Source organism: Lycorma delicatula, chromosome 3, assembly GCF_047948215.1.
Source record: "Lycorma delicatula isolate Av1 chromosome 3, ASM4794821v1, whole genome shotgun sequence".
Taxonomy (NCBI): domain Eukaryota; kingdom Metazoa; phylum Arthropoda; class Insecta; order Hemiptera; family Fulgoridae; genus Lycorma; species Lycorma delicatula.
The window spans coordinates 45,240,352-45,265,323 of record NC_134457.1 but is presented as its reverse complement, the minus strand read 5'-3'; the positions used below and the strand labels follow the sequence as shown (position 1 = coordinate 45,265,323).

The 24,972-nt window shown below is 27.6% G+C and overlaps 1 protein-coding gene across 1 annotated transcript in view; it reads right to left on the bottom strand.

Annotated features, from left to right (window-relative positions):
- LOC142320881 (acetylcholine receptor subunit beta-type acr-2-like) overlaps window positions 1–24,662 on the bottom strand; it is a 41,909-nt gene extending 17,247 nt beyond the window's left edge. Inside the window, exons 1-5 of the mRNA XM_075358863.1 lie at window positions 24,587–24,662; window positions 21,061–21,200; window positions 17,283–17,327; window positions 14,368–14,483; window positions 2,647–2,866 (exon numbers count right to left, since the gene is read on the bottom strand). Coding sequence (XP_075214978.1) covers window positions 2,647–2,866; window positions 14,368–14,483; window positions 17,283–17,327; window positions 21,061–21,200; window positions 24,587–24,623 — 558 coding nt within the window. The 5' untranslated portion in view covers window positions 24,624–24,662. The remainder of the gene's footprint in view (window positions 1–2,646; window positions 2,867–14,367; window positions 14,484–17,282; window positions 17,328–21,060; window positions 21,201–24,586) is intronic.
- Between the last annotated feature and the right edge of the window lie 310 nt (window positions 24,663–24,972).

Genomic DNA, 24,972 nt, shown 5'->3' with positions numbered 1-24,972 from the left:
AAATTTTAAGTTAGAAACAATACATTCAGTTTTATTTGAAAATAAAAATTCTAAAAGACCAGTTTGTTATTTTTACAAAGTGTAAATAGTACTCTTTAAAATTTAATGTTAAGTTTCTAATATTGAAATTGTTTGATAAACTGGTAATAACTACAATATTACCATGAAATGATACTTTTAGTGTTATTGTTAGTATTACAACAATAATTATAACTCATTAGATTTCTAGGGCATCTCTGTCTTTCATTCAGAGGTTCTGGATTTGAGTCCCAGAAAAGCATGGCATTTTTTCATACTAGAAACTTCATTACTATCATCAGTAACTATTATTCAGCCTATTCTTGCAGTATAAATAAATAGTAATAATTAAATTATGCTATTAAGATAAAATTTAATCAATTATTAATAAATATTATATGAAGTCTTTAAACTTTGTCTTTATATATATATTTTTTTCAATAAATATAATTCTGGTATCAACCTTTTTGATATGAATTTTATTTCAGATCAGTATGTACAAATGTAGTATTTATCACATTTTCTAGTGTGAATGGAAGTAATGCATCCCATGCTATGAATTAGGACAATCTAGTAGGTGACAAATTTTGTGAATAGTTGTTCCTGATTTTATGTGAAGCCACTTTTTAAATTTACTATTGACAGAAAAGACTGTGTATACTGTGCCAATAAACCATTTTTTATCCTCTAAATGATATGTTTCAAATTGCATCTATATTTTAAGATGTTACACCAGTAAACAGTTACATTATTTTCAATGAAAAGTATTACTTTTAGCAGAAAATTTTCAAATTGATGTGAGAAAATTTCTCTTCATCACTATCCTGGATTATAGATTAGGATGAAGAGGTAATTTAGAATATCCAATTCAGTTTCCTAATTTGATATCAATGGACTATGAGATAAAGAGCACTGTGTACTCTAGAAATTTAAGAATACTGTATAACACAAAATTGAAAGCTTGAACTACTAGCCCAATAAAAAGAATACAATACATATTTCACTTATTATTTAATATATAACTGTTGCATAATTTATTGTACGAGGGATGTCTCTAAAGTAAAGACCGCTGGGAAATTTCTCTCCTTAAGGTTGGTGAACCTGTGTCGTTCTGAGCCACGCTAGTAATGTACACACTGCACTGTTGTCTGTAAGTTGTCATGTTGCAGTATCTTTGATTACATGTGAGTTATTACATTATAAAATGAATAGGAAAATCGATGTTAACGCCGACTGTAAAATACATGGAGTCATAAGTTTTTAAATCATCAAAATGTTAACCCGGCTGAAATTCATAAGCAGTTGGTTGCTGTGTATGGTGATAATGTAATGAATTGAAGAAATGTCCAAAAATGGTGCGAAAGATTTAGAAAACAGAATTAATGTGCATGATGAACGTTTGAGGAGCCCTCGGTAATCACAGAGGACTTGTTGAAACGCGTCGATGATGAAATCAGTAAAGATCATTGCTTGACGATTTCTGATCGGTCCTTCTTTTTCCTGATCTTTCAAGAACTGTTATTGGACGCCTTGTTCTAGAACATTTAGGAAGTTTTGTGCACATTGGGTGCCACACAACTCAACAGAACGTCACAAAAAAATCCGAATGAAATCTGCTTTGGAATTTTTGATGCGCTACACAGAAAAAAGTGATGAGTTCCTTAATTCAATTGTTACTGGCAATGAACATGGATTTTTTATTACAAGCCAGAGAGAAAATGACAGTCAAGTGATTGGTGTCATTCTCAATCACCAACCAGACCAACAAAGATCAAGCCACAGCCATTTGGATGCAAACTAATGATCATAGTCTTTTGGGATTGACTTGGCATACTGCTGATTGATTTCATGCCACGTGGAATGACTATAAATGCAGAAGCATACTGCAAAACTCTATGTAAGTAACAGTGCACCATTCAAAATCAATGAAGTGGGCAGCTGACTATTGGCATCATCCTGCTGCATGATAATGCACGTCCACATGTTGTGGGTCCGACACAGTACTGAGAACATTTAGATTGGAAATTTACGATCACCCACCATATAGTCTGAATTTAGCTCCTTCTGATTACCATTTGAGAAATTGAAAGAATTTTTGAGTCATAAACAATTTGCAGGTGACTATGAACTTAAAAATTCTGTTAATCAGTAAAATAGAAAATGATAAATGGACTGGTGGCAGAAGAATACAACAAGGGTATATAGGAGCTGGTGTGTCGTTACGATAAATGTCTTAATTCATGTGGTGATTATAGAGTAGTATAAAGTATGTAGTTTAAGAGAAATAAAAAATATTTATGAAGTTTTCAGAATACATTTTTTTACGATGAAACAATCTTTACTTTAGCGATAAGCTCTCGTATGTATTTGTGGTGATAATAATTCTGAATGTTTGTAAGACTGAGAAAACTGACACAAGTTCATGCCTACAGAATTTATTTGTTTGAAGATTAAGTAGTTAATGATTACTTACATGTCTTAATTAACTTTAGTAATGATAACAGGCTGGACATTACTGTTCAAATAATACAAATCACTAACATAATTCCCGATTAAGTCATTTGTAAATTAAGTACTTAAGAAATAAAAGTAACAAATATCCCTTTTAAATAATATAATTCATGTAACCTTTTTGATTCCCTCTGCAGTTACAGTACTCATAATGATTCCAGATGAAGTCTTAGAACCAAATTTTAAAGTACATATCTGGGTATCATATGGCCATTTTTCTTCATTACTTTCACAATAAGTAACAAAATCTATGCAATCAGCAACAGTCACTTCACCATCAAGTGAAAGAAATTCTCTTCTAATAGATTCTACACTATGAAAACTTGGTCCCTGAAATCTGAAACAAAAAATTAAAAACAATCATTAATTGAATGAAATATATTATTCATGCAGATCGAAAGTATTATTTAAAGTTTAATTTGAAGTTTTATTAAGCCATATGAAAAAAAATTACTAATTTGCACTGTCTTTACAAATTATATTCTTCCCATTCTACAAAGATGCTGCTTGTGTATCTTGTGTGTTAAGAAAATTTCTCTGGTGTATACATGTAAAAAGAAGTCATAAGATTTTTATTTACTATTTTACTTTAATTTTGCAAAATTAAATGGCTATCTCACTAGAAAATTTAGTTTTGAATAAATTGTTAACTTGAAAATAATTTTTCTAAAACAAGAACTAAGCATATTTTTTGTTTATAATTGTTCATATTTCATATGCGGTACAATTTAACTTTTCCCACTCAAATGTAGAACCATACCTAAAACAAACTAGGGAGCAGAAATTTTGACAGCAAAATTGAAGGTATTCTTAAAGCTTGATGATTTGAGTAGTAACTTGTTTCATGTCATCAGTTTAACGAAAGTTATTAAGATATTACAAGTGTTAAAATTCTTACAAATATCATGTACAATTTAATACTCTTGAATATCTTACTATTTACAGAATAAGTAAATTATAAGTCACAAACAATAACTCTGATTCTATTATGAAATTTATAGTTAATGAAAATAAATGCAGAGTTTAATAAGTGATTATGACAGTAAGAATACAATTACAAAATCAACAATAAACTTAATACAGGGTTTATTTATTACTTCTTCTACAAAAGGAATGCAGTTTATACTTTTAACATTGAATAATGACACCTTGTTTTATGTTTATAAAGAACTTATCAAATGGCTTCTTGTACTTAATCACGAATCAAAACACTTGCATTTTAATTCATAATGTAATATACACTACCACTTGCTGCCTCTTAGCAGTTTATTCCCTTGGGCCTATCGCTTGTAGTGATGTAACTACAGGTGATCCATCCCCTTGTTCTTTCAAGCGTATTGGCTTTTGATTAATATGTTTTTTTTAATTTCACAAAATTTATTCACAAAAATATGATTTATTAAAAAAAATCTGATGTGGACACTACGTGATTTCCTTGTACACCTATTAAATTACATATATATTTTATATATATATTTTTTTTATTATTGAATTATTATTTTTTGTAAAACGTTTTACCATCACAGGTTAATAATTATTAATAAATCAATATATTTAAATTAAAAAAAAAAGAAATGAAGACAAATTCTCGCTGATGTGCTTTCCCCTTGTAAGATCCAAATATCTCATTAATTAAATTTTATTGGGCTATAACACTGGAACTAATGAAAATAAATACCACTTTTGATATAACATTGAAAAGCTCTCAATGAGGGCTTATTACTGCAGTTATGAAAAAGTTAAAAATCCAAATGTTTTTGATTTTGGGCTTTTTTGGATACTTTTGGTCCAGTCGATTGCAATCAAAAGGGGAGGTGTATAACTAGATGTCACAAAAGTCCTAAATTCAAAATTTCAATATTCTAAGGCTAATTGTTTCTGAGTTATGCGAGATACATATGTACGTACAGACATCATGCCGAAACTAATCAAAATGAATGTTGAAATCTGAAAACCGAAATGTTTTGTGATTACAATACTTCCTTGTACTTGGAAGTAAAAGAATGATTTATTTTTTTTTAAATCTTTTAAAATAAATTTTGTAAAACTAAAAAAAAAACATACTTTGTTTTCATTTTCTTTTTTTTTATGATGAATTTCATCAAGTAAAGGCTTTATCCACTGATTATCGATGTATTATTTTGTTTTACAAAGTTCTGAATATGAACCTTCTACAATATTATAAAAATTTTTTCCATTATTTCTCTTTATTGTTGTTTTTACATTTTTCCTTTTGTATATTTTTTTGTCTTTTTACATTCTTTGTTTTCTCTCTATTTCTTGCTACTTTCCATTCTAGAACATTTTCCACTTGTCACAATATCTTTATTATTATGAATAGAATTGTTAACAGGCAATTTTCTAAAAATTTATCTGTTGGAAATTAGAGTACATAGGAATCAAACATATTTTATTTTATTACGAATAAGATATGAGTAAAGATCTTAAGGAGGAACAGGGTTACTATGTTGCTGAGAACCTTAATATATGTTTCTGAAAAAGATAAATATTTTCTAAATGAATAAAATTTTCTAGTCGTTTAATTTCTCTTCCATTATAACAGAACCTACATATTATTGAAGAAAATCAGGAGTAGTGTGTACATTAACTTTACCAAAACTGAACAATTTATTTTAAATACTGAGTATAGTTGACTAGAGGTACTTGTTAAATAACATTTTAACTAATGTTAAATAACATTTCAGATATCCTAAGTTAACTAAAAATCACATGGTATTTTGCCTAAGTATTTAAGTATAAAACTGATAGTAAACCAATAAATCCATTCAGGAGTATGATTCTGAAATTGTTAGTATTCATTGATTAACGAGGATGATAATATTTATAGGTTCAAAAAACTGAAATACTTTAGTTATTGATGATCTATTGTCAAAATAACTTCAATAACTAATTTCTGGAGATTACATGTTAATAAATTATCACCTGTTCATAAATAAATTCAAGACATAACAAAAATTAACTAACTGTACCACCAATTTCATGTTTTTTATTTGGGATTAATTGGCTTCTTTACCAGCTGATGCAAATGTCTTGAAATTTTTTTATGTCTGAAGTAGAAATTTATTGTAACAAAATACATCTACTATTTTCAATGCAGCCTAAGCACTGTAAAATAGCTGGAAGTATTACTTTCCTGGCTATATAGCTATACAGTAATCCATGAAAGAAAATATGCCATATTCTTGTATTAATCAGATGATTCCTTTATATTAGTATGTCACTTTATAGTTATGGTTATATTCGGGCAATTTCATTCAGGAGTCAGGCATAGTAAGAATTATTCTTTTTACTTTTTTTTCCATCAGTTACTTTTTTTAATATATTTTATTTATTTATTGATAAGTTATACAATATAGCATGTATATAATATTCTGTAAATATATGTATATATGAGTATAATATCTGTTCACAGCCTGTATAAAATTTAAAACTAAAAATCTTAAAACAAATTACAATTTGATAATTATTTTATTTATTCATAAGCTGTGCTTAATTAGTAGTATATGCTCAGTATATACATTAAAGCAATACTAATTATATAAATTATTTGATTTCCATAGCTTTCATAATCTTCTTTAATTAATTTTATTTTACAGTTTACTGTTGTTATATTTCTAAAATTCAGGAAGCTTGTTAAAATATTTATAAGAAATAAATTTGTGATTTTTTTGCAAATTTCTTTGTTGACAATTAATTCTAAATCTATATTTATAACTTTAAATCATAAATAATTTTAATTATTTCTTATGTTGCTAATATTCGCACATATATAAAAAAGTACTGTCAATTCATAATAATGATGAATAATAGATTCTAAAACATACTTTTCTCTCAAGTTTAAAGGTATTTCATTATTATTTATGTCACTCTTAAAGACTATTTTTAATCACTTTTTCATGCATTATTTTGACAAGTTCATGAAATCTAGAACCCCATGCCAAAATTTCATATGTTATTATGTTATAATATAAACCATACATAACTGTGCATAAATTTTTATGACTTAATAGCTTATTTAATTTTCCTAAAACATAGATAAGTATTTTTTAATTAGGTATTCTTACCACTCAACTCACTTTTGGACTATGTATGTAAGATTCATTGTATGGAACCTTTCAGTTGAATTTTAAAGCACTTCTGCTTATCCATTCGCTCTGAAATTTTGCATTCAGGTTTGGTCCTGATGATAACACATTTTAGCAAATTTTTAAGTTGCTAAGATGCCCCTAAGTTGCTAAGTGAAAAAATGCCCCTTGAACTTATGCAACAACCTCATTTGCATGCATATTTTCTTAGTGAAAGAATTATCCATGTTTTTGATATTGTGTTTCAATTGATTAAATTGGACGAAAGGAATTTTTCTATGGCTGAGGCAGAAATTCATGTTTAATACAATCGCTTAAACCTGTGTGCTTAACTTAAACTTACATATTTTCTAAGTGAAAAAAATGACCCTTGAACTTATATGAATACAAATACAGATTTTACTGAGGTGTATACTGTATCTACGATTGCTGAGTGATACATTGTAGCTGATATGGATATAACAGCCGCATTATACTGAGAGTAACGGAGTTTAAGGTATACATAGGTGGTGCAAATAGAATCGTATCTGGTTTACGTTAAATTATTGCTGGAGTTCGGAAATCTAGAATTTTCTTTGGTGTATGGAGTGACATCAGTTCAGTGTATCAATGAATGAGAGCTTTTAATATGTGAGACTAGAGACCTAAGATTTGTGTTGTTTGTGATGTTTGAAGTGCACATGAGCATATACAGTAATATTTTAAGATATATGAACTTAAAATAATATTGAAAATATTATTGGCATGGTATTGCAAATTGGAGGCATGAAAACTTCGAAAGATCACTTAAACCTGTGCACAAACGCAACTATATAAACTTATGAAGACTAAAATGTAGAAAATAAAAAATACATAAGAAACTTTTTAAAAACCATTCTTATATTAAATGCACTAAAAAGCAGAAAATAAAAAATATGTAAACTAAAAATATGTAAAATATTAAAAAAAAATTAAACACTACTCTTAAATTAAACACAATAAAAGGTAAAAAATAATTTTAGGATGGTATCTCAGAATTGATTTGACAACAGGCTTTGATGGTGATATGTAAGAATATGTGAAAGTCATAGCTTCAAATAAAAAATTTGATGTTTTTGGCAATTTTTTCATTTGAGTGATGAATGCCTAAAGAGTGAAGTGCTCAATCTTTGCACCCCACTCTTTAGGCCATTCATCCCGCATATGAAAAAATTGGCAAAAACATCAAATTTTTAATTTGAAGCTGACTTTCACATAATCTTACATATCACCATCAAAACTTGCTGTCAAATCCATTCTGAGGTACTGTCCTAAAATTATTTTGTACCTTTAGTGCATTTAAGAGTGGCATTTTACAATTTCCTTTTACATAATTTTTAATTTTTAGTGTATTTAATATGAGTGGTTTTTAAAAAGTTTTTTACATGTTTTTATTATAAACTAAGTTTTTGTATGAGGTATTTCCATCTCATTCATATTACAATCGATTATAATGCCGAAGGTATTTGGTATTATTAACTTTTGTAATTAAATCATTATCTATATTAATAATAAAGGTTTTGGGTGTAGTATCACAATGATTAGAGAATGTAATAGAAAGTGTTTTATTAATATCAAAGGCTTGTAAATTATAATGTAACTAATTATTTTATTTATAATAGTCTTTAATTCAAAGAATTAAATACATTATTCCGGTATTACCAATACAAATAATAACAGTGTAATCCATAAATGTTATGATTTTACAGTTAGTATTGTTTAATTCAAATAAGTCATTCATATAAATAATGGTGGGCCTAATGCTGTGTCTTGGGGAACTCCATCAGATACATCAACTAATTCTCTTTTGATACTATTTACTTTAACTAATTGATTTCTATCTTTTAAATAATTTTTTAATTACTTCAACGATAATCCTCTTCTACCAATGTCATATAATTTTTGCTTTAGTTTTTTATGATTCATGGTGATAAAGGCTTTTGCCAAGTCCAAAACCACAGCAACAATGGATATTTCTTATTTTAAATTTATATAAATTAGTTCAAAAACTTTTGCAAAAGCTTCTTTTTCAAAAAACTGTACTGAAAATTAATAAATAGTTTGTGTTTATCTAGAAAATTTATAATTCTTTTTTGTAAGAGTTTTTTAAACATTTTTACACAATTAGAAATTAACGAAATTGGTTGGTAGTTATTTGCATTATTTTTATCACCAGTTTTATGTTTAGGGCGCTATTTCAACTATCTTAAAATGAAATATTCCTAATTAAAAACATAAGTTGTATATATGTAAAAGTAGGAAAACTAAATATTTTAGGCATTTTTAATTAAATTAGTATGAATGTTGTCTACACCATCAGCTTTGTTTTTTAATTCTTCTATAATTTTTTTTACCTCGTCTGGATTAGTAGGATAAACATTCAATGAATTATTAAGTATTTTGTTTTGTTTTCTATAATTATTCTTTGGTATGATTTGTGAAGCAGTTTTTTTTTACCAATGTCTATCATAACTGGCAATATTATTATCACCTTCAATTTTACTTCCACTTTCTATATATTGCTGGAATTCAATTGTAGTATATGATTTTTATTTTTTATTTTTGCCAAGCTTGTTGTTGACATAGTGCCATATTCTTTTTTTATTATTAAATCTATCAATAACAAATTTTTCATAATTTTGCTTGGCATGCCACAATAATTTTGGTAAATATTTTTCATAATTTTTATTGTCTTCATAAAGAATCTTCTTGTAGACCTCAAAACTATAAAACATTTAGCATAACAAATGTAAGTAATAACAGAGTCAATGATTTTTACTCCTACATAAAATAGGTAAAAATAAAGATAACAAAAAAAGGAATATCACACATGATTGTCTCAAAAAAAAAAAAAAAAAAAAAAAAAAAATAGATGACAAATTTAAAAAAAGGCCTTTTAAACAAAATACAATCATCCAACACAATGTCTCTAAAATAAGGATCTCTCATGAATAAATGGAAAGAATTTTAGGGTATGTTCTACAAGTGATAACAGTTAATATAACAGATCAAGAAATTTTATATATATTCATTTTTTTATATCTATTAAAAATTCTTATTCTAATTTCTGCTCCAAGGATAAAATGAAACCATATGCTTAAATTAAGGGGTTTTTTATGGTTTTTGTCCTGAAAAATTGAATAAAACAGGTTTGAGAAATATATATATATATATCCGACAGTTTTAAGAAAAAACTAACGTTTAAAAGTTTGTTAAATTGGCAGTAAACAGGTAAAATTTGAAACAAAAGTTGTAGAATTTAATTCTGAGAAATATTTATGTAATGAATAATAAACATGAAGAGGAGTTTGAGAAGTTTTAACTTTTATTAAAAACAAAACAAACTGAAATGTGGTAGAAAAACCTATATTAAAGTAAACATTTAATTTTTTAAAATTAATTTTATACTGAAACAAGAATCATTTCAATACTGGATGGAAAATATCTGTCTTTAGACTAAACTGCTCCTATTCCCCATTGCATTATTTATAACAACCCGTAGTAGATAATACCCACAGTATCTAAATTAAATTCAAATTGAAGAATAGTTGTTAACTTATTTCACATAATACCTGTTGTATTAGTTTTTCATAATTAACTCTACACTGAATGCAGTTTCTAATTTTTTTAATTTTAGAATAGCATTCCTAGAGTAGCTGGCCTACAACATGTGATTTTGAACAAAGATTTCCAAGCAGAAGAGTACCACATACATATATCTTAAAACATTTTTCAGCCTTTCATTATTTGTGATCTGAGTCATTGCAACCAAGGAGTGGTTGTTAGCCATATTGAACATAGTGTAGAACAACTTATTTCTGAACAAGAAATATATAACAAGAAATATATTCCTCAATTCAGAATTATAATAATTTAAATTTGAAAGGTATACTATACATTGAAGTAAGGAGAAAGCTAAATAGGATTTTTTTTTCATTTGCAAACTATTCAACATGTTCAGTCAGTTGACTATTATGTAAAAGATTTTTGTTATTGGGTCTAAGAAAATATATTGTAACTTCAATTTTATCCACATATGAATGTTATATAAAACAAAAAATAGAGTAAATAATTTAAGTTATATTCATACTGAAAATTCAGTGAAATAATACAAACTTTCAAAAATGATTCTTTGCAAATAGTGTAAGATATAAATACAGTAAAACGCCATTTATTCATCACCCATGGGACCAAGGATGGTCAGAATGAAAAAAAGGCCAGATATTGGGAGGAGTAAAACATCATTATAAAATGTAAAGAAAATTTAAAACAGGAAGTATTATGACATTCTAAAAAACTTTAAACAAAGGAGAGATATTTAATTTTAGTTACATGATGCTGAGCAAATTATTTGATTATTATTGAGGAGATAAACAATATAAAGTCACAATATCACACCGATGAAACAAAATAAAACATTGTAGTTTTTTTTAAAATAAAAAGTGTTATAGTAATATATTAACTGTTCAGTGGATTTAAAAAAAACACTAATATTAAACTCTTTATCTCAATTACAGCCAATTAACATAATAAAAAAAATAATAATAAATAAAAAAAGTAACTGTATATCAAAACAGATTTATTGTAAACAAAAAAAAAAAGTTTTAATTTTTTTTTGTTTTGAAATCATCCTGGATTTAGCTGAAAACAATTGTAAATCTATCCTTTACCAACTTCGTACCAGTAAAATTTTCAAATTCTGACGCAAGAGTTCTTTTCGGGAGCATTTTGTAATTTAACTCTGTCTCAATATTGTACAGCTGATCAGGTTTAAAACTTTTATTTTCAACTAGCTTTTAAAATCTTACCACAAATTCATTTGCATCAGCATCATCGGTTGACAATGTTTTCTCAGCAATGACATCTTGTCGAATTCCATGACGCTTTTTCCACCTGTGAAGCCATCCCTCACTTGCTGTGAATTTTTCATCTTCTCCCTCCAGTTTCTTGTAGAGAAATCATTGCTTTTTCTTTAATAAATGGGTCCAGATAAAGGAGGTCCTTTCCTGGTTCTTGGCAGAACCAAAGCCATAATGCAATCTTCAAGAGTTCCAATTTAGGCTTTCCCAGCATTTTTTTGTTTTTTAATGCATCTTCTCCTTCAACGGTCATGTATATGCTTCAAGGGCCTTTTTGTTTTTCCTCCATTCTTTAATTGTGGTAATGCTGACTCTGAATTCTAAAGAAAGTTTTTGCACAAACTCACTCATATCAAGTCATTCAAGCTCTAAAGCTTCAGTTGTAATGAACACACTACGCATTTTCATATGTAGCCATTAATGAACACCCTCAATAAAAACTAGACTCACGGTAACTAGATTCACGGTAACAGTAACACTATCAATATGCTTATGCGGTAATGTACAAACATGCACTACTATACTGTATAGGTTAAATTAAAACAAATTTTTATTCCATGTACAAATTCAAGACTGTATAAATAATAATACAGTACACACTTCTCCCAATACGACAAGATCAGTTGCAGTGATTCAACACACAACAAGTTTAAGCATACACATACATATCGAGCTATAATACTGTAGATTGGATATGGGGGGATGCTACTACTGTACTTTGGTTTACAATAAGCCTTATTATGCTTCTGTTTCCATTTTTAATAAATTATCTAAACACCTAAAAATCTTCCAATAATTTATTTAAAATACATAATTTTTTTTTTTACAAAAACAATTTTTCTCTGTCAATGAATTTTTAAATAATTAATTAAAAAATGTAAAAATATTCTGAATTTCTTGCAACCCATTAAACCTGCACATAAATGTGTATTCAACAATTTTCAATAACAACTGAAGTTATTTGAACAACTGGTGCACATACTATTAATACAGCTTCCACTGCTATTATAAATTGCTTATATTTTAGATAAACAATCAAAAACATTTTGAACATTATCTTTTATACGCTGAATTAACTTGTGCTTTTGAAATTAAGGTTTTTGAATATGGCACCATTGATAAAAAATATTATATGTAATTTTAAGAACAGCTTACCAAAATTCCGCTCTTTCAGCTATTCTGCCATCTTCAGGAGGAATTTATATTTGATAATTAAAATATATAAAATTCACATAATAAAATTAAATACAATTGATCGTCATTTTGTAATATTAAAGTATACGTTAAAGTAATTACGTCCGTTTTATAAGATTATCTGTACTGTTTATTTCACATAACAATTGTGATTCTCTTATAAAATGGACCTAGTTCCTTTAATTTATGACTTTAACATCATTACAAAATGACAATTGTTATGTATTTAATTTTATTATGTGAATTTTACATTTTTATAAATTTTAATTATAAATAATAAATTCCTCCTGATCATGGCAGAATAGCTGAATTCGCTTTAGGAAGTCAAATGGAATTTTGGTAAGCTGTTCTTAAAATTAAATATATTTTTTGAAATGTTTTAAGTATTAACAATTATAAATTTTATTAAGTTTGGAATATTTCACTTTTCTATATTTCATTTTCTGTTAGAAAAAATATTTTTTGGTTTTTATTTACTTACATTAATTTGTGTTAAGTAAAATCCTCTATAGATTTAATTGTTAGTACTTTTCATAATTTAACAGTTTATTAGTTTGTTTATTCCAAACATAAAAAAAGGATGTTGTTTATAAAGAAAAGAGGGTTTTATAAAGAAAAAAAGAACTGTTAGAAAATAATGTAAATATTTCAAATAACACTCAGAACCAAAAATCTGCTCTATAACTGGTGTCTAAAGAAGTGCAGTAAGGAATTAAATTAAATTTATAACAGAAATTTGGGTATTATCCTTTGACAATCATTACTAGATAGTAAAGACATTTTTGGCCTACAACAATTATTTTATTATTTTCATTATTTTTTTATGTTACATTCCTGAAGTATATCCATTTCCTCATGAAGCATATCATGTATATGTTTTCACAAAGCAATCTTTTGTCTAAAAATAAAAATTATATCACAGAGATTTTATAATTTATTTGATAGAATAAAAAAAAAGTTAGTATAATTACCATAAGATGGGCAGCAAATTTGGACGAGTTTCATAATAACAAGAAAATTGCATAATAATCTGCTTTCTTATAAATTTGGTAAATAAGTTGTTAAAAGCTGTTAACTGAGATGTCTCAGTATAATTGTGATACAGGTAAATTAAAGTAAAGTTTATTAAAAATTATATTATCTGAAGTGGCAATCTGTGGAAAGGTGGTAACGTCTCTGTCTTTCACCCAAACATTGTAGGTTTGCCTCTTGAACAGGCAAGGCATTTTTCACTCTCTCTTTTCCTGTTTAGCCTCCAGTAACTACCGTTTAGATAATTCTTCTTCAGAGGATGAATGAGGATGATATGTAGGAGTGTAAATGAAGTGTAGTCTTGTACATTCTCAGTTCGACCATTCCTGAGATGTGTGGTTAATTGAAACCCAACCACCAAAGAACACCGGTATTCACGATCTAGTATTCAAATCCGTGTAAAAATAACTGGCTTTACTAGGACTTGAACGCTGTAACTCTCGGCTTTCCAAATCAGCTGATTTGGGAAGACGCGTTAACCACTAGACCAACCCGATGGGTTAAGGCATTTTTCACTAACTAAAAAATTGATTACCATCCGTTAGTAACTAATATTGAACATCATCTGTAGTTGTTATATAAATAAATAATTATTAATAGAATAAAACGTAATGTTTATTTATTGTTACCGATGATCGAATACAGGAATTACTTCAGGTTTCCAAACATCGTTCGTGTCAATGTGAATCGTACTGACATCCTCATACTCTGATGGAGTCCATGAAAGTCGTGGATCCGTCCACATCTAACAAAAACAAGGAAATGGCAAAATGTCAACGTTACATCAAATCATTATTAAAGAAATAAATTGTTTTTAATAAGAAAAAATAATTAGAAGCTATGGGAGATTAAAATTATATCAGCTAACAACAGGGTAAAATAAATAAGTATTCTGCATAAGCTAGATAAAACTTGGCTATCAGCCTTGTCCAGTGTTAGGCTGATTAACATGGATACTGAATCATGTAGACTAATATTTAAAAATCTAAAAATGTTAACTTCTCCTTGAGTTTTTATTTGTATGAATGTGCAGATTTTGCTAAAAAAAATAGACATTTATTCTTAAACAATAATGATACCCACTTCTACCTAATCAGACAACGCAACTGCTTTTTTGTAACTCAATGCAATAATTCAGCTTACGAGAAAGAGCCTTATTATGGTTCTGCTGCCATTTTTTAAAAAAATGACTGAACCATCTAGAAAATCTTCTCACTATTTTTAAAATACAACTAAATCTTTTTTTTTACAGAAATAATACTACTCTAGAACATTTTAAAATAATTAATTAAAAAATATAAAAACCCAATTTTTTTGCATCCTATTTTAATCTGTACATAAATATAAGTAAAAAAATCTTCATTAATGTCTTACAAATTATTTTTTATATTTAGTATTTTCATGTAAATACTTTACATTATTTCATGTAAAGTATTTAATATTTTAAATAATTATAACGACCTTATCACACCTAGTTTTTATTCTAAAATAAATTATTTTTTTGTTTTATGTGATGCTGCTCTGATCACAGTTTCCCATGATTCATCTAGGCAAATACTGGGGTAGTTCCTTTTATTTTATCAATGGAGTATCATATCTACCCATTCCTGATGCAATCAACATAATGTATTGTTACATAATGGTCAGAATAAAAGATCTATTTATTCTTTATTTTATTTGTCACTGATAAATGAGTTATCTGAACGATCAATGATCAATGTATACTGGCTGCATGAGAATTTATATGTAGTTCAAAGTGATCAAGAAAAAATGTAAGAGAAATTGCTAACTAATGCATTTATAGAGAGAACTTAACTTCAAATAGCATTGATTAATTAACCCACCTGGCTGGTCTAGTGGTTAACTTGCTACAATTCAGTTGTTTAACAGCTGATTTTTGGAGATGAAGATTCTGAGGTTCATATGCTAATAAAAGGTAGCTGCTTTATATGGATTTGAATATTAGACAGTGGATACTGGTGTACTTTGGTGGCTGGGGTTCAACCATACATCTAAGGAAAGGTCAGCCTGTATCTTCACAAGACTACACCTCATTTACATGTCATACATATCATTCTCATCTCATTTAATTGGGCCTTAGGAAGGGTTGCTTATTGTTCACTAGTTAGAACAGATTGGAATGTACACATTAGGAAATAGGAAAAAAAAAACATTAATTAATTTAATTAAACTAAGATTTCAATAAATTACAAAAAAAAAAAAACTAATAACAAAATATTTGTTATAACTAATCCCTAATGTAATCCCATTTCTTTATTCTGAAGGAACTTGGCAATAATCTGTGAAAGTAAATTATACTTTAAAATAATTTTGTAAATACCATTATCATATTGTTATACTGATAAATTAATAAACTAAGCAAACAATTTATATTCAGAGAATAATCATCTGTAATTTCTAATCATACAATTTATGATTCAAAATTTATTCTCTCTTCATTTTTATCATCAATACCCAATAAAGCCAATCAACTGAAAATTTAAGTTAGCTCATTAGGTCTGAGTAGGAAGATCATCAGAATTACATGTAATAACAAGATTTCGCTGTTTAAGGACAGATAGTTCATTTGTTATAAAAATCAGTAACAATCTTTTTATAAAAATCAAAAACAAATCCCCTGAGTTTCTGCATTTCTTTTCAATATGTACATAAATATGTGTTCAAATAATTTTTGTTTATAACTTCAGAACTGTGATTTACTTTGTCATTATTTATTATCTTCATGTATTTACCTTAATATTATTTTGTAAGTTAATATTTTAAATATTTCATATGGACCTTAATCATATCTACTTTTTATTTTATAATTGATTGTGTACTTTGTGATGTTGATCTGATCAAGGTTTTACCAAGGTTTCCTTTGATACATACAAATATATAAATGTTGGAGCAGTTCCTTTTTTATCTAAGCAGTAGTATATTTCCCATTCTTAACATAATCTATATGATGTATTATGTGTATCGAAAAGAAAAAAAAAACATTTTTGTATAAAAGAATAAAGTTACAGATCATTTATACCCTAATTTTATCACTGCTCATTATGAAATCTATGTTATACTCTTACTTATACAATAAATAAAATTTTTAATTAAAAATTGTTGTGTTTTATGATTTTGGCAAAGTTTACCTGGATAAAAAAGGAACATTATAGTAACGATTTTGTGCAGTATGAGATGACACAATGATGACAAGTTTTATAGAAGATGGGAATTAAATCATAACCAAGAAATTATTCATCAAATCCATGTAATTATGTTGAAATCAGTAATAATAAAGAAAAAAAAACTTTTGCCTTTTGATTTTCCTAATATACTTAAATTATATTTTCATTTAAATGGACTTAGAACTATGAACTGAATTACAACTTACCTATTTTGAATTAGTGGAATTTTGCTTTTTATTACCAATAAAGTGCCCTGTATAAAATAGAAATAGTCTATTTATAAATAGACTATTTATTAAGAAATAGTCTATAAATAAATTTATGAAATAAGGGAACTGCAAAATTCTAATCAAACTTACCATGGTAATTGCAATACGACCATTTAATCCACCACCATGCATCTCCTGGAAATAAAAGAATCGTTCAATATTTCTGTCCATTTATTTTAATTTAATGTAATTCAGATTTAATTTAATCTTTGTGAAATAATTTATGAGAAAATTTTATTTTGATAATTTAAAAATATCCAGTGTTACTACTATCACTCACAAAAAACATAATTAACATAAATCAATAAAAACAGTAAGTTTCTTTTATTTTATCACAAAGAAACAGATTAATTGCCAAAAGATCAAGTAAAAACAGAACTTCACTCTGCTTATTAAATCTAGTTAATTAAGAAAGATATGATATTGATATACAATATTTTTTTCACAGTCTAGGGCCAGAATATAGACAGCATTAGTAAAAATGATATAATGATATTTATGTTTAAAAAATTGTTTCCCTAAAGAGTAAAAGAAACCACTAATGATAAAAAAAAAACACTTTCAGAAATATGAGGTGTGCCTGTTGAATAACATGACTATGATCCTAGTTCTTAAGAGGAAACAGTGAGAACTGATTCTTAGTTCTTTCGCAGAGACCTTGGAAATATCTGATCCTACATGACTAACAACATCAATACTCTCAACCATCAAGTTGATTGTAAGATATTTTAAAAGTTAGCAACTGCTATTTTAACATTTTTAGAAAAATTGAACAAAATACCAATAGAACATTTTCAAATGCTAAGGTTTACGAGGAAATTAAGCAAAGATGTCAAACTGTGAAAGACAATATAGCCCTGATGACTTTTCACTTCAAAAACTGTAGAAACAATCAACCAGATTGTTTGAGAAGACTGCCCACTCAGATTCTGAATGAGGGCAGAAATCATGATCTTGATACAGATACTGTGTGGAAAACTGTTAGATTTTGATGAGGAACTTAATATGAAAAAAGTTTGTGCAAGTTTGAAGTAAGTTCAAATAAAAAATCATGCTCATTCTGTTTTTTGATGCCAAGGGTTTAAATGTGGAAGAGTAGCTCCAAAAGGGACAATGGAGAACAGAATTGTTATTAGGAAGTTCAGACAAAGCTGAGAAAGTAAAAAAAAAAAAAAAAAAACTCTACAAAGAGATTTTATTTTTAATCAGGACAGTGTGCCTGCTCACACAGAACTTTTTTTGTGAAGCAAGTTTAGCTAACAAAGACATTACTATATTGGAAAATCCTCTATGTCAACTAGATTTGGTCCATGAGACTTTATTTTTTTCCCATAAGTGAAATCTGTACTTAAAGAAACTTCAAGAAACTTCTGAAAGTTAAATGATACATTAAAGAAGAAAATGGCAGATTTGTTAAAACAGCTGGCAAACAATAATCTGCTCTTTGCCTTTGAGAGTGGAATTTAAGACTGTATCCCTATATAAGTGCAAATGGGAACTATGTTGAAGGAGACAAGCATTTGAACTGTAATACACATGAATAAATTTGACATTATATGTCTTGTTATTTAATAACAACTCATATAATTTGTGGATTCTTTTTGAATAATACTATACGGTAAAAAAAGAAATTCCTGATTAAATATCTCACCATAATATCTTATTGGCTTCAATGTTATGGATTTTCCCGACATTAATTTTCTCCTCAGATTTAAAATAATTTTAGTTTTATTAAACTGCATTTGATTCTGTTTCACTTCCCCATCGTCAGTTAATTTAATTTTCAAAAAAGATTTTACTTGTTACAGTTATATTCAATTGATAACAAGTAAACTGATAAAATTATAGTTTCATGCTTTCTGTTACACTGCATTACAAAAAAATTACTTGGGATTGATGTCTGAATAGGAAATATCCTTTCATTTTTTTATATAAAAATTGTAGATTTGTTTTATTTAAGTTTCACTACCAAGTATGTCACAATAGTGCAAATGGTTAAGAATTGCCTTTCCCTGTAAAAGTTTGACAATTCAGTCCCAGATGAACCATTTGTATTTTTAAGGTTAATAATTCTTTGGTATTGTCCTCAATCACTATTCTGCTGTTTAAGGTTAAATTTTGAGTAATATCACATCCTTGCCCAATGGATCCATGGGCGTAATGTTTTAGGTACACTCATTACCTCAACAAGGGACACAGTTTTCTATACATCCTGAACTTTGAAAGCAGAACTAAATCTAGAGGCTTTTGGAATATCAATCATTACTATAAAACAGGGTTATTTTGGTTCTTTTGCATTATTCCTCATGTTTTAAGTATTCAAAATCAATTTTAACATGTTCAAAGCAAATTTGTTTTCAGGTTATTGGAATTTAAGGTTCAGGTTACTAACAATTTTGTTTAATAATCTATTAAATGCTAAACTGGATTTTGAATCAGTGAGGGGACTGTAGGCAGCTTTAAGGTCATATTGTAATGATATTTGAAATGAACATATCTTGCCTTTTTTTATAAGAATAAGGAATGTTATAATTATTTTGATTGCATTATAAATATTTTGCTTTAAAATTAATGATTTCTTTTTCTTTTGGTTAAGGGTGGATAAAATATCAACAACAATTTTGCGCTGAAATCCAAGGAAATTGGAGTAGGATGATGCAAACTTTTGAAATAATGGGAGATATTCAGAGACGGTTCCTTGTACAAAAATGTTACAGAATTGGTAGAGTAGTCTACAACAGAGTAAGTGAAAAACAGATATCTGAAGCAGAATGGTTTAAAATCTAACTCATTTTAAAATCTAACTCATTTCAAAGGAGGAGATCTGGTGGCAGACATTCTCTAAACGATGAAGTGACCAATTTAGGGAATCTACCATCTCATAATCCCATGTGTTTTTTGACATAAAAATTTTTGTGAAGAATGAAAAAGGGTTAAAGAAAGGGGGAAATTAGGATCATAATTGCCAGCTCAGGAAGAAACTGACAAACAAAAAAATTTGTGCCATTTGTGACCTTTTACACAGACTTATCACATCGCCTAATGATATTGGTTTTCAACTTGAAATCAGTTATAGCATTATCAAAACCATTCATGATGAATTTGGTTACAGTCAAGTGGCCCAGCTCATGTGAACCTTTGCCTTTTCTCTGCAGATCAAAGAAATGCTGGTCTTGACATTTACACACAGCTTCTGGATTATTGCAAGACAAAAGATCTTTTTTTTGGACTGCATAGTTTCAGCTGTTATGAAACTTGAGTTCATCACTATACCCCAGAAAGCAAGGAGATAAGTATGAAATGGTGATTAAAAGGAGAGGCTGGATCTGTCAAGGACAAAACTTGATGGCCTGTGGGGACAGTCTTGGCCACTGTATTCTTGAATTCATAAGGACTTTTCCTTCTGAATTTTGTCCGCAAACAAAGATCAGTTAATGCGGTGAATTACTGCCAAATCCTTGAACAAGTTGTTTATTGGACTAAAAGATGATGACAACCCATAAGGGATGTCATTTTAACATAAGGCGACCTTTGTGTGCAACTGGCTTATGACATGCTCCTCTTCTCTTTACAGTGAATGCAAAAAAACTTGATTCCAACAATCAGTTGGAAAAATGCGTTTCCAAAGCAGTTGATTATCTAGAAAAATGATGCAATTTTTTGTATGTTTATTTTGTGCCAACAAAATTTAAAATATAAATTCTCGTTTATATTTGAACTACCCTCGTACTAATATAATTCAAACTTATGTCACTTATGAAATTTTTTTTTTACATTTAGTTTTTGACAAATTACCTACTACAGTAAATGAATATTCTTAATATTACTAAGCAGAAAAAGAGTAATATTATAATTTTGCATTACTTACCAAGCTACTGCTAATAATCCATATAAAAATAGATATACTTCCATTTTTGTTAAATGGGCTTGTTCCTTTATCATAATTCATAAATAGCTTTGATTTAAGTTTTTTTATGGAATGTGAATGGGATAAACAGCCATGAAGAACTAAAATCAGATAAGATTATCTATCATTTTGAGTACATTTATAAAAGAAGAGTTTAAAAATAGTATAATACATAAAAATAAAAGGAATCATAGGGATAAATATTGATAACGAAACTAACAACTTTTATATATATATATATATATATATATATGCAGGCATGTAAAAACATTTCTTTTGAGGTGTACATTAAAGTAAGAATCTCTAGCTAATAAAAATTAACAATTGTGAATTCAAATCGTACAAGTGCAATTGCTTCACTTGTTTATTATCAACAGTTTTTCAGTTAGCTAAGATTGTTTAACTTGACAGTGAATAAACAAACATAACAGCTGTAACATAAACAAACCCATTGGTTGTAAAATCCAATTTTTGTATAACTACATTAATATCAAATAAATTTTGTATAATGTAATTAATTTTATTTAATGTAATTATTTTTAGCATTTAATAGAAGAAAAAATGTTTTACGTGGATATTAAATAAATAAAAAATTGTTAATTTAAAAGAATCAATTAACAAAACCAAATTCTTTGCTCTGTGGATTGGAATTGTAGCTGCTAGTACAGTGTGTGTCTGCAGATAGCAGATGACAAAATCATTAATGTGATTTAATGATTATTGCTACTTAGTGATTATTGATAATAAAATTTAATGATTATGAGATTAATTAGGAGTAATCTGAATAAGTACTCATAGATAGGCAATGACATTGCCCATTGTCCATTGTAGAGTACGGTGGAAAACTGTCCAAGGAGGGTATAGTACACCTAAAAATTGTTATAAAGCCAATAATTGTAATTTGTCAAATGTGAGTATTGGCTACATGTAAATAATCTGATACAGCTTTCATGCAGAAACTTTACACATTTGAGAAACAGATTATTTTACTGTAGGTGGTATTATAGTTTGTGGATATCTATGGAGAGTCCAGGTAAAGCAACAATTCTTGAAAGAGGGCAGCAGCAGCCTTTCCAGTCATTTTTTATGGTGATCAACTAATTTATTGATAGGTACAGAATCACAAATTTAAATCTAACATATTTTACAGTTAAGTATTATGCTGCTGGAAGCAATGAAAAAATACAGCTGTATTTTCCAAGGAAATTCTTTCCCCCCATTCTTTTTTTTTATGGTGTCTTATTGGGTAAAATTCTGGACGAAAATTAATTCCAGAGATGGATCTCTGGTTAAGACTTCCTATGAAAAGGCACTTTTCTTAAAGGTACTCTTCCGATACTTTGTACTTTCTGATAAAGTACAAAGACCAAGGTATATTTTGAGTTGGAGATTGGAATGCTAGTTGCTTAAATATGAGTGATGGTGGCTAGACAACTTAAAACAGTAAATGGATAGGCTAAAGCTGGATATAACAGAAATTACTATGGTAAGGTGAAACAAAAACAAGTATTTCTTTTTGTCAGAATTATAGGATAATTAATACTATATCAAAAAAATTGAAATGGAAGAATAGGAATATGACAAACAGTTTGTTAATTGATGAATAAGAGCAAGAGCACTCAAGAGAACTATTTCAACCAGGACAGATTCAACCATGCCTACTTCAATTGTGTTTTAAGGTATTGTAGTGGTTATGTATAACTCTGGTATAAATAATTGTACGTTCATTGTTGATTGATGAATTATAATTAAATTTTTTAAACTAAAATGAAAATGATTGTATACTTGCAAGGTAACTGACAATGTCAAACCTTAGTAAATATATGCATCCCCACCCACCAAGTAAAATAAAATTCTTGCATTAAATCGCAGTATTAACAGATTATTATTCTTTAAATACATTACAAAAGAAACTTTAATATCTACAGACATAAAGAAACACCATCTACATTGTTGTTTGAAGTATATCATCTTTTGGGGCATCCTCAAAAAGTCAGAACGAGTTTTAAAGATAAAAAAATGGATGTTAGATCATTGTTTGGTACCCATAAGTTTGAATCATATTGACTGATATTTAGAAAATTAGCCTTGTTAACTAAACCCTTTGTTTATATTTATAAATATGCAATCTTAGCTAAGAAGTGCTTATTCTTAAAAAAATTACAGTATCCATCTTTATTGAATCAGATAACAGAGCTATTTCCAAAACTTGACTCAATTCTTCAGTTAATGAGCTTTCATTACTATTTTTAATTATTGAACCAAACCATTTAAACCATTTTAAAAAATCTTCACAATTAATTTAAAATAAAATTAAAAGGTTTTCTTTTACAGAGATAATTCTGCTCATGAATTTTTTAACAAAATTATTGTAATTAAAATTTTTTTTAAATTCCTGAATCTCCATTCAGTGTGTATATAAATTTGTGCTAAAATATTTTTATTTACATTTTCTGAATTGTGGGTTATTTTGTAGACTCTTTTTATATACAATACTTTCACATGTTTTATTTATCTTAATATTAATTCATGTAATTCAATAAAAAAAAAAAACAAAATAAAATAATTTATATTGATTTTAATCACATCTATTATTTATTTTACAATTAATTGTGCATTCTGTGATGCTGCTCTATCAAAGTTTTATATCGGTTTTTCTTGATCCATACAGAGAAATGCTAGGCCAATTCTTTTTTTTTATTTAGTGGTGTAGAGTAATATATCTATCTATTTCTGATATGATCTACAAAATGTATTGTTATGTATAGATTGGAATAAAAAGTTATTAAAATATTATCATATAAAATAATAAACTGAAAAAATTATACACCAACATATTTCTTTATTGCCCACCAGATTTGCAATTAATTAAATGAGATAAACACCAAGTAATAAAATGTAATGATAAGATGAAACACTAAGACAGCTACCAACAACATTATGTTGTCTAAAGCACCACTGATAATGACAAATCAGCTCTAACACAGGAATTGTTAAAAAAAAGAAAATAAAACAAAATTTAGTTAATGAACAATTTCTAATCCTGTCTACTTCATCTACTCAAAAGTATTCTAACACTGTTTAGAAAGAATCACACTGGTTTTTCATTCGAACAAATACCAGTTCTATTGATGTAAAAGACTAGCAGAAAAATTTTATAAACTGAAAAATATCATAAATTTTAGCTCTTCTCATTCAGTGCTAGGTATGAATTTAAAAAATTAGCAATATTTACAAAAATTACTTCATTGATTAAGAATTAAATAAGTAATAAAAACTAATTAACTACTAGTTTAATACTAATTGACATACAACAATAAAATATCTACACATTAATTACAAACTTGATTCAACAAAATAAATAATTTTTCATTAAAAAACTGAAATCTAGAAATCCATACTGACAACACTGAAAACTGCATATACAGTTAAATTAAATTAAATTTTTTAAACAAATAAAAATTAGTAATTAAATTATGTTAAATACCAGTAAAAAACAGCAACAGGACACAGAAAAAATGCATTTCTAAAAAAATATATGAACAAACTAAAGAAAAAATGATAAATTGTTTGCAGCAGCCGCTATCTAAAAAAAAAAAACAATTGAAAACCATATGGCTCTGTTTCATAGTAATCGTAAACAGATAAACTGCACAACCCAGTTTATAAAAAGAATCTACAAATAGCTGTCCACAAGAAATGTTAAATTATACATGTGGGATGTGTGTGTGTGTGTGTGTGTGTGTGTGTGTGTGTGTGTGTGTGTGTGTGTGTATGAAACACAGATTTCCACCAACAGTACAGAATTCAATAATGCCTCATACATTATGCTTATTGTTTTTCTATTTTAGGAAAATGGAAATGGTTTCCACC